The sequence below is a fragment of the Acanthopagrus latus genome, chromosome 2 (assembly GCF_904848185.1).
Source record: "Acanthopagrus latus isolate v.2019 chromosome 2, fAcaLat1.1, whole genome shotgun sequence".
NCBI classification, from domain to species: Eukaryota; Metazoa; Chordata; class Actinopteri; order Spariformes; family Sparidae; genus Acanthopagrus; species Acanthopagrus latus.
In genome coordinates, this window is record NC_051040.1 from 21,974,360 (window position 1) to 21,985,808 (window position 11,449).

The 11,449-nt window shown below is 46.5% G+C and overlaps 1 protein-coding gene across 11 annotated transcripts in view; it reads right to left on the bottom strand.

Moving 5' to 3' along the window:
• kirrel3b (kirre like nephrin family adhesion molecule 3b) overlaps positions 1 to 10,180 on the bottom strand; it is a 165,838-nt gene extending 155,658 nt beyond the window's left edge. For 5 of the 11 annotated variants that reach the window (XM_037086847.1, XM_037086769.1, XM_037086823.1 and 2 more), the window contains exons 1-2: positions 9,856 to 10,179; positions 9,635 to 9,702 (exon numbers count right to left, since the gene is read on the bottom strand). In XM_037086847.1, the coding sequence (XP_036942742.1) occupies positions 9,635 to 9,702; positions 9,856 to 10,151 (364 nt within the window). In that variant the 5' untranslated portion in view covers positions 10,152 to 10,179. Of the gene's footprint in view, positions 1 to 9,634; positions 9,703 to 9,855 lie in introns of all 11 variants that reach the window. The other 6 variants (XM_037086813.1, XM_037086802.1, XM_037086759.1 and 3 more) reach the window with 2 other exon arrangements.
• Between the last annotated feature and the right edge of the window lie 1,269 nt (positions 10,181 to 11,449).

Genomic DNA, 11,449 nt, shown 5'->3' on the forward strand with positions numbered 1-11,449 from the left:
AAGTATTGTGAGCCAGTCCTCTCTGCCATTTAGCATTGGGCAGTGGCCAGAGGAAAGTGGAAAACTGAAATGACTTCTGTGCTCCTTTGTGATTTGCACTAATGTCCCCCAGGGACTGAGCAATGACCACTGTGAATTCCCCCAGGACGCCAGCCAGATTGAAACCCCTGCCAACAGATTTGAAAGGATAGCAAATCATTTAAACTCCCAAATGTGCATTAGCATTTTTTCACTGCCCCGGCCAGCCTCCACAATATTAAATTGCACTTGATGAAATAAAACGAAAATCAGAGAGTGCGACAAGAGCTCTTCAACTTCCGAATCTGCAAAGTGAATATTGGAGTGGCCTCCGAAAAAAATTAATTACACCTTAATACAGATTGTTTACTCTACCATGTGTTCTGACATCTAGTCGAGGAGCCCAGCTCAAGAAGAAGGCACTTAAGATAGAAGAGGCACCGAGGCGTTGAAAGGTGCGATGTGTCACAGAGTAGGCAAATATATCTAGGGATTGCCTTTAGCGAATCCTGCTTGTGACACCACGTTATTATGGCATATAAAAATAGGCCACGCATTACAGAGGGCAGAGTAATTCCCAGCAGCACCATATTAAAGGAACATCGGAGGCACCGGGGTGGCAATCAATACAGCTATTTTCTTATATTAGGATATATTAATGTTTGAGGATCAATACAAAACTTTATTTATAGCATGTTGAGGAGCATGCCGATACTTTCCAGCCCTCGGTGCTCACATACTGCAGGGTTTCTCATCCGTTATTGTGCTCTGGCAGATTGCTCTTTGGTAATGCAAGTGAGAGCAGGGAATATGTGTGTGTGTGTGTGTGTGTGTGTGTGTGTGTGTGTGTGTGTGTGTGTGTGTGTGCGTGCGTGCCTGTGTGAGTGTCTTTCACTGCGCGCCTTTCTGTAGGTGGGTTGTGCCAGATGAAGCCCTGCCTCGTAAACAACCGTAATGACACAGAGCCACGGGCCTCACACTGAATGCGTCTGGAGACCAATAGAGGGATTTTCTATCAACATGCCAGCCGAAGCATCCAGTGTCACAGATTTCCTCAGACTGGTGTCAAACGCTCCTAGATTTCCCTCAATAAACACACAAACGCGAACAAAGTTGGCACAGCGCCACAACCAGTGGCGCTGAAAGAGGTTTTTTTGTGGGGGAGGGGTGGTGTGCAGGGGCCGTCTCTGGGTCCCATGCTAACGCTGCGGTCCCCACTAGTGAATGGCCCTTTCTTCCCGATTGCTTAATTGTCTTAGTGGGACAGGCAGGTGGCTCAAAGCTGCATTTGGCATCTGGTGAAAAGAAAAAGAAAAGAAAAAAAACAAAAAAAAAACAACGAAACATGTACATCGACTCAGAGCATGGGAGTGTTGGGGGAGGGCGACTGCATTAGACTTTTTTTTTTCCATTCTCAAAGCTGCATATCCTCCACTTGGCATATTTCAAAAAGTTTTGGCTTGGATGAAGAACAAGTTTGTGCCTCTATTGTGTCCGATGTGCTTTGCTGAATAAAACATCTTTTGGTATCAGCACCAGATCAAACAGCGATTCAAAAAGCCATGCCTCTCACCACTGGTGTCTGGTACCATGGAGAGAGCTGTTTTCCTATCCCTTTATTAAATAGAAACTACCGAGCACTTCCATTTAGCACTGCTGAACACAATTTAGAGGCTTCTCCTAAAATGGAAGCACGCAAGTGGCGAGGTAATGCTCGAGGCACATCACTACGTGTGACCGTCCCACAGCATGGTGTTTTACAGCCGCTCCCGAGAGTGGACGTTATTATTTTGGAGTCCGGACACATACGACAGCCTCGAGGCCCGCTTGCAAACGTACACGCTATCTATTGCCGCTGTCGTCTTCTCTAGACACGCACAGCGGCTATAATGGCGGACAGAGGCACGTCCACACTCATCCACAGGTGAGGAGATTCTGCCTCCCTAGATTCCGCTTGTACAAGTTAAAAGGCTGATTTGCATTTATATTGCCATTCAAGGCTTGCAGCTGTAATTTTCGTGGCACAGCGGCGAATGCACCGACGCCACACGCGCTCACATGGATACCGGCAGCACGCGGAATGCACGCGAAGCGCGCAGTACGAAAGGCTTCTTCTTCTGCGAGTCCGCCGTTATGAATCTCTGGCCTGGGAATGGCGGGAGAGTGAGAAGCAGAGACAGAGATGGGGGGAGAAAGAAGCGGGCTCGAGGAGGGGGGGGAGTTCATCCACATGTAATATTGAGCTGTCCCAGAAACTTCCCACCAAACACTGGGAAGTCGTTATCAGATCAGCAACCCAATTCCTCAAGTGCCTCCTGCGCTGAGGCACCACATGCATCTTCCCGGCTCTTTCCTAGCGCAGCCATCTGCAATGATGTCGATGCATTGGCTTACTGGTTTTTACTCTCAGACGTTTCGAGAGGTGGCGGGGCATATGAAATGATACAGGTTGCAGAACCGTGCCTGCATGTGATTTACTTTATCGTGGCTTACAGCCGTACATCTGCACAGATGGCACCGTCATAAAGAATAATGGGACAGACAGTTTCAGGCTAGGTCGCTCAGTTTTACTTGAATGTTTTTTCACGTGTGGCACACGGGTCTTTGTAGGTCACCAAAGCTCTCTGCAAAGGTTACATGCGCATTACTGTACATGCATCACACTCTTATGATGCGTAGCGGCATACATAAGTGGCCGTATTTCATAACGAGGAGCGGTGAACATGCACTCAGCATACTACTCAGCTACAGCCACAGTGTACGTTTAACCTTAGGCTTCACGCTTAAAGCTGCGCCAGCGCAGGTGTCAAGTTAAAAGAAGCATATATTAAATTAATGTGTGACTAACAGGCAAAATCATTAAATTAAATCTTGTATTATAAGCAAAACCTCACTTTGCGTCCACTTAACCTTTATATCAAAGCCGCAATCTGTAATTCTTTGCACACACGGACTACAGCAGAGATGATGGAGCATGCAGTGGCACCTCGTTGCGAAAATGCCATTGCATCCATCTTCCCATTTGGAGACAACAAACCTAATTGATTCAGTTCACCATGCAAATCTGTATCATAAGAATGTATCTACTAAAAACATTGCAACTCTCAACCCAATTTTAGATTTTAGCTTAATCTAAATGTAGTGTTACACCATCGTCTGCCCTGATGCAAATCTAGTTTGAAAACGAACAGAAACTAACTGAGACTTGTTGCTATTTGCATAAGAAAAATATATTTTCTTTTCCCACTATCCTTTTGTTCACACATTTTGCATTTTCACCCACCTAACCTTGTGTTCTTGTCTTGCTCTCCTGTTTCCAGACAGATGTTGAGTTCAAGCTCAGCGGTGTCACCCATGCATGGCAAACAAGCTGCACTGTATTTCTGAGAAACACAACAACCGAACTCTGAATTATGGACCTTTTTTTTTGCTTAATAAAAGGTGCGCGGGTGCCTTTTCTCCACTAAATGCTTGGGTGCAACATCACTCCTCAAAGGGGTGAGACTGTTTTAAAATTGCATTAACTCTTCCCTGTGGTGAGAACTTTCATTCAGTTACAAAATGAAAAAAAAAAAAAGAGAAAGAAATCTGTCTGAATGTGAGACATAATGAACATGTAGCTGTGTGGATGTCTTGAGCAAAAGTCGTATTAATGCCTCAGATCTGAGAAGCGGGGCTTTGACGAGAAAAAAAGAAGCAAGTTTGCCTTGTAGCATCGTTTGAGCCCACCTGTGTTCTACAAGCAATCACAGATCCCAGTAGCTGGTTTGAAAAATATCCATCAAAAAAAAAAAAATAGAGAAAAAAAAAACCTCGGCTAGGTGGAGACAGGATTAGCAGACACAGTCGAGCTCAGAACACCAACATTTTTTCTTTTAGCCCCGCTGTGCCAGTGCTTTGTCCTCTCCAAGGAAAAAATAACACTGTATGATCCACCACTACTCTACTTACAGCACACCCACAACTGAACACACACAGCACTGAGGAGCTGCCTTTGGTTTCTTTAGCCGGGGAAAAAAAAAAACAAAAAACAAAAAAAAAAACATAGCCGTTGTTCCCTGTGCATTAAACTGCAATTTAGAAGCCATTAATCCATCCCGTAATCCGTCACCAAATAAAATCCTGATGAGGGGGTTAGCGAGGGATTCCGCACACTTCTCCTACAGTTAACTGTATTCTTACATGCAGCTCTTTTTTTTTTTCTTTTTAACAAAGTCGCCCAACTCCGACTATTTCTCTCACTGTCTCCCAAGGAGAAAGCCGCAGATGGGTGGAGATACGGCGATGAAGAGCTGAATGAAGAGGTGCAGATGCTAACCCTGCCCTCGCAGGTGACCCAGTGATCACAACAGCATCTGGTTGAATTACTTAACACTGCCGCCCAACAGACATGTAATCCGGGATAATGCCCTTTTGCTGAGTGCTCCAATCTGGATAAATTCATCCCCAAGGAATGAGATCCAGCGGCAGAGTCTCAGAGAGAGGGGTGTGGGGGTGGGATGGAGGGGATGAGGGGGCTTGGGGGTTTGATTGGTTGGTACTAAAGAAAAACTGTTGGGGCTGGGTAGAGAGTCTTCTAGATGGATAATGAAGCCCGGCAGTAAACAGCTTGATTTTGTTGACTGGCTGACTGACTGCATGAGAGGAAGCAGATCATTGCCTGGTTTTCCAAGAACACTCCAAACTAATCATATTCCCTTCTCCAGCTGACCTGAATCCCGACAGATTCCAAATGAGGCTTTGGTCCAAACTGCAGTCACAGGGTATACTGTACTTACTTACATACCGCATTTATTTTCTTTCTCTCTTTCTTTTTTTTTTTTTTTTTTTTTTTTATTTCTCTTCGGTGATGCCTGGGAACATTTACTAAATCCCTGCATAAAACACACATCCCCGACTGTGACTGTATAGCTATCTCTGGGTTCAGTGATTTATAAATGTATTAATTCATCTAGTATTTTCAAAAAGTCATCCGCCAAACTTTCTTGCGGGTATCAACAAAATATAAGTCACTGCCAAAACTGATTTTTTCTTGGAAATAGCATCTCTCGTTAATGCCACCAGCACTGCCAAACACTGGGACTTACAAGTTCCAGCTGTCCAGCGGCAGCCTCTTAGATTATTTATTCATATGTTTACTTATTACCATAAATATCCAACAGGGCACTCAGCTCAGAGGGATTACAGTGGGCTTAATCTATCGTGGCACAGAAATGAGCAGGGGTCACAGCGGCTGAGGTGACTTAAGCTGGCTAGCCTTGATGGGACATGCAGCACAAACAAGAAAACAAACTGCACGCCACTGGGCCCCCATCATGGGCTGATGACACCACCCGTCACTCACTCCGCCCGCATGGCACGATCCAGACGGGGTTAGCATTACTCAAGCCAACTGTCATGTGTGGCGAGTGGGTAAGTCATGCAAACAGGGCAAGGACATGTCTGTTTTTTTTGTTTGTTTGTTTTTTTTTTTTTATGGAAGATATTCATTGTGACGTAGCAGACTCCCATGACAGTGCGGGTGAAGCTCCCAACTGATTCTGTTTTTATTCAGTTTGTCAGCCGCCTTAGTTGCCATCGAAGATACACCAGCTGGAACAGCAAAGCGTATGACAACATATAAGAAAAATGCATATTGTTTTTTGTTTTTTTTTGCATTCTGATAGAATGGGGATAAATCAATTAATTACCTCTGAGTTATTGCGGTCATAATCCATGCATCACACAGCCGTGTGTCTTGCTTATAAATAAGAATTCATAATTATGAGGCTGAAAATTGGTATTTCTCTTCGAGTTGTGTTGTGCAGTGTAATGGGCTGTATTTCTCTCTGTTTTTTTCTTCTCTTTACAGAAGGGAGACTGATTTCCCCGTCTATAAAAGAAATCCACACATCCAGACATGACATTGGAAAGACATTTAATTATACTTTGCTTGAGAAATATGTATCAAAGCCTGCCGCCCATGAAAAGCGGATTTAGAGTCGTCAGACAGCAGTTAATAGACAGCAGTAAATGAAATAGAGGCTGTTGGGGGGGGGGGTGCTAAGGCATGCTTTCCAGGACTAAGAAACAGCTTAGTCTGGCTGGGTGCTGAAATCGTGAGTACTGACACGAGATATATGAGGGAGCGGGAGATAATGAAGGCGATGGGTGGAAGTGGAAGGGGCAGGAGATTTTTAAGTAGATTGGGATTTCATTCCTGTGCAGCAGCGCTGCCCCTAGTGGGCAAAACCTGGAGTCAGGGAGAGCTCGGAAAATTGATTTCCCTGAGAAAGTGGACCAAAAACCCAGTGATTTCACTAGATGTCATCCAGACCAAAACAGAGATGAAGAGACAGGGAGACACAGGGGGAGAGAGGCAGGGGAGACGGGGACAGAGCCCGTACACTTAACATCGAGGATGTGTGATTTTTCTCGAGCACATTTTCTTCAGAGCCTCGCACATCCAGTACAAGACTGTTCTTAAATTGCCCCTCCTCCACTGGGACACCACGCTCTCACATATTTCACCCTCTCCCCGGCAGAGGGTTCTCAATCACACTGCATCACACGACAAAAGAATGAAAAAAAAAGAAAAGAAAAAAAAAGAAAAGAACAGGAGGCGTGAGGGACGGTTAGCCGGAGAGGGGGAAATGTGCCGCTGCAAGGTGAGGAGTGAAATCAGGAGCCAAGTGAGGAATGTGCGAGGCGCTGGACAATGTACAGATTGGATGGGAGGTGGGATGGAGAGGAGGCGGTGTGAGGAGATGGACGAGGTCCTGGGCAAGTTTGGCCTGAGGTGAATGTGTTCCTGGAGACCGTCTCCCAGATCCTCCTGGCTCCTGCTGTGTCATCTGTCACTGGCAGGGGAGGTGACAGCGAAAAGAAAAGGTGCCCTAGATGCGCCAACAGCACAGTCAGGATGGAGAGCGTCTCGGAACAGCTTTCCCTCTCCTTATTCTCCCTCTCCAGCCTGCTCGCTCTGGACCATTTATTTCTCAAAGTTGAGAGAAAGGAAACTGCTCAGCGCTTGGACTGACTCCTCTCTCTCTATCGCTCATTCCCCTGTTTTCACGCTCCCTTTTTTCCTCATTCTCTCGCAGGATATCTGCGTCTTAAGTATGCGACTGCTACAGCCACAGCTCCCCTCTGTTCCCCTGTTCATAAAAAGACAGAAAAAAAAAAAAAAAGATTGTTTTCCGCAGCTTTCTGCTGACATCGACTCGGCACATAAACAGAGCCGTAATTTGTACAACAACAGTAAGCTACAGGGAAGCACTTCTTGCTCCCCAGAGGCACGCATGGGGAAGGTACGTTGTTATCCCCTGTTTACCTGGGAGGGGAGGCAGTATTTTATATTATGGTAATAGCCAAGTGTGCTGAAATGGCGCGGCAATCTCATCTCATTCCAGTTGCAGCAATCTCCTCGTTCCAGCTGCTTCTGTCTGAGATTTGGTGTCAGTTGTTCCCAGGACTGGGGGCTAAACCTGTGACGGTATGTGAATGAAAATGTGACGGCGCCCAAACAAACAACCAAACAAAAAAAAAAGTCCAACAACAAAGTGTGCAGCACGTCTGTAAATCAACCCCCTCCTGCGGTTCTGATGTCTTATATAATTAGGGCGTTATTCACGGTCTTGATTTGCAGGAAACAGAAATGAAACACGGGGCAGCAGAGACATAAAGTGAGTCAGATGTGGGAACTAAACCCAGCAGATGCTTAACAGAGTTGGAGGATAAGAGACTAATGACTGATCGTGTATTTCTGCATCACAGTAAGCACAGATGGCGCAGAAAGACTTGACAATGAAATCGGAGGAACAGAGCACACAGCAAAGCAGCAGCAGCAGCAGCAGCAGCAGCAGCAGCAGCATCAGGGAACAGTCACAGCACCTCCAGTACAGCGCCCGCGTCAGATGCACTGTAACCCCCCCCCCCCACACACACACACACACACACACACACCCTGCTTAACAAAAAAAAAAAAAAAAAAACCCCTGTGACCTGGAGAGGGAGCTTGACTCATGCCACTCTCTGAGTCCACGCACACAGCTTGTGTCATCGTCCCAGGTCACACACAATCATAAAAGACAACAGGCAAGATGACACCCCTCGCCGGAGGGGATCTACAACGGTTAATGAGTGAGAGACGCTCAGAGGGAATTAGAAGCTTCATCACTCTGGTCGGCTTTAAATTGGTCTGTCTCGATGTCATTATTTTCTCCCTGTTTCCTGCGAGAGAAATGAGTCGTCAGAAAAGAATAATCACAGTGAATTGTTGTATTTGATGAGCATTTTTTCTTCTTTCTTTCCTTTTCTTGTGTTGGGGCTGTAAATCAACATGTGGAACAGCTGATTCGAGTGCTGTACAAAATGATCTTGTTTACCAAGTCTGATTTGTTTGCCACTGCGTCAGCAGCGTGCTGCCGACTTTGAGCTGTCAATTCCAACACAACGTGTGAACCGACTGAGACGTCAGAGTGGAGAAGACTGGGTTTTGCCTTTTTCTGTGCTGTTTGGCAACAAATAGGTTGACAACCCCCCGCCCCCCCACCCATGGGAAACAACTGTACACAAGCAAACGCACACATTCACTCATTGGGTGCCCTTCTTGGAATGTAGTCCAACGTGACGGGGTCAAACTCTGAAAGGGGGTGGGGGCCGTGTCATTGACCCCGACCCCACGGGTAAACCAAGGGTGGTCGTTGCTGGCCGGCCGTGATGCCGACAGCCGCCGAACATCCAGCGTCTGATCCTGCCGTGCGTGCGCCCGTATTTCACAGGCACTCCAGAGGTAGAGTTCTGTTGTACTTTCTTCACCTCTATTGTGTTCCAGAGACAACCACCTGGTGGCAAGCCGGGGAAACAACTAATCCATCCTCATTCTGTCCACAACCAGACTGTCTAGGAATAAAAATAACAACAGCGGGTACTGTCCAAAGGGGGCTGCAATTGCCCTGCTATGCTCACGAGCCTGCCTTCAGAGGCGCTTCACCGTTAACTTTTTCTCTCTCTTTTCCTTTTGAGCAGACCCCCCGTAGTCGGACTCAATGGGGAATGGCTGTCAGTTCAAAAACAATGTGACTCGGCGGTGAACGCTTGACTGAACCGGACTGGGGTTAGAGGGCTTTGTTTGTGTGTGTCTGTGTGTGTGACAGGAATATCAAGCCCGCATAGGAAGTATTTAACTCGGCTGGTCTGAAGGCTACGACAAACGACTGATGAGGGGGGGAAAGTGCAGGTTACAACAACCCGTGGCTCCTCAACCCCAGGAGAGCCGCACGCACTTCTTCCCCCAATTTCCCCCCACCTTTCTCTTTTCGCATCTCTCACAGCAGTGCACATGGGAGTGCTATATATATATATATATATATATATATATATATATATATATATATATATATATATATATATATATATATATATATATATTACCAACGTTTAAAAAAAACAAAAAAAAAACCAAAAAGAAAACACAGATGGTAGGACAAGCTCAGCCATCGCGGCAGGGATGAATTCAGAGACGCAGTTTCCCCCCGGCCAGCAAGTCGCACGGCAATCACAAGCACGCAAGATGTGATGAAGAAGCAACTTAATGTGGGGGGAAAAAAACAACAAAAAAAAAAACAAAACTCACCACGTCCGGAGATCCACAGGAGCAGAAGGACCCAGGGGATCATGACTGGGGAGTGGAGAGGGCAAAACCTACGGAAAACAGTGGGCGAGTGTGAAATTGAAGTTGGCAGGCACAAACACATGCACGAGATGAAACAGTGCTCCTCTGTGCTGCTGCGTGGAAGGGTGGTGGGGGGACGGGGGGACGGATGCTACAGTCCCTCAGTGCTGTCTCCTCTTTACCAGTGGAAGGCTGGTAGTCTGTCTTCAGTCCGTCTCTCTCTCTCTCTTTCTCTCTGTCTCTCTCTCTCTCTCCTCCTCTGTTGACTGGTCTTCTTCTTCCCCGTGTCTCCCCTTCCTCTCTGTGTGTCACTCTTCGGAGTTGCCGGTGGACAGCTCCTCTTTGCCTCGCACGCTCTCTCTTGTTGATGTGAGCTTGTAGACTTTCTGTGTCTTCCGCCGCTGACTCTGAGCACTGACACACACACACACACACCCTCACTCTCGCTCTCTCGCTCGCACGGCTTCTCGTCGCCCATCCATTCTGAGTCTCTTCAGCCCTCACTTGCCCCCCTCCTCCTCTTCCTCCTCTCTCTCTCTCTCTCTCTCTCTCTCTCTGTCGCTCTACCACTCACAGCTCTAGCAGACACAGTCGGGGGATAGAGCTCCACAACTAGACTCCTCCCTCCCTTCCTCCCTCTCTCTCTCTTTCTCCCTCCCCCCCTCTCTATTGCTGCCTGGCTGTCTGGGTGGCTGTGGCTGAGTGTGAGGCTGGGAGACTCGGGTCCTCACTCTGGGAACGAGGGGCTGTCACGGGAGAGACGGAGAGGGAGCAGTTCCAATTAGAATGAGAATGGGAGCGACCCGGCCTCGCCAGGCTACAAATAACACAGACATCCGCAAAACAAAAGTGCAATTTCACCCCTCCTCCCAGTTAAAGACCCCTGCCCCCCCTTTTTTTTGTTTTTTTTTGCGATCCCACGGACGGCACTGAATTTTTTGGGGGGAAATCCTATGAGCTCCCTTCCTTGAGAATGGATGATGGATGTATTAGCATTCAAGTCCGGGGCTGTGGTATTCAATCGTATCCAGTTCTTATCAGGGGGTGAATTAGATTCACAGTCAGTCACTCAAGGAGCCGTGATGCAAGACGTCATAAAATGCCTAAATGCACCGCGTACTTCCTAGCAAGTTTTCCTGGTGACGCCTGTTCAATAATTAAAAAAGGGGCTTTTGTCTGGGCTGTTCTGTTCCAGGGCAGGCTGGGTCCACATAGACGAGATCCCCACATGTCTGGTACTGTAAGAACACAATGGAATCTTAAGGAACCAGCAGGTTTGTGACAGGAGGAGCAAATATTTGCTACCCTCCTGTCTGTGCTCAGGAGCAAATAAAACATTTATTTAAAAAAAAAAAAAAGATTATCTAGCCACTGAATGACCACAGCAACAAGTGGTGAGTTCTGCTCGCTGCATGACAAAGTTTTTTTGTTATCTCATATACCATATCACGCACCTTCAATTTCAAAGTCACACAACATTTTATGATGAAAGATTGTGTTTCAGTTCCACTTCTGAACATCATCTCACCTTAGAGAGCTGGCAGTCTTAGTTTAATGCAATTGATATTCCAGTGGTATCGGTAATTGGTCATGTTAAAATGCACGAAATAGAACAGCAACAGAAAACATTTATATGAAAACATCAGGGACAAGATGATGGACAAAGCCAGGAAAAAATTGGAGAGTTAGAAAAAAAAAAACAAAAAAAACAGCCTCGAGATATGAGGGTATGCCAGTCGGTGGGATTTAGGTTTTCAGAAAATTTGGTAAATAATC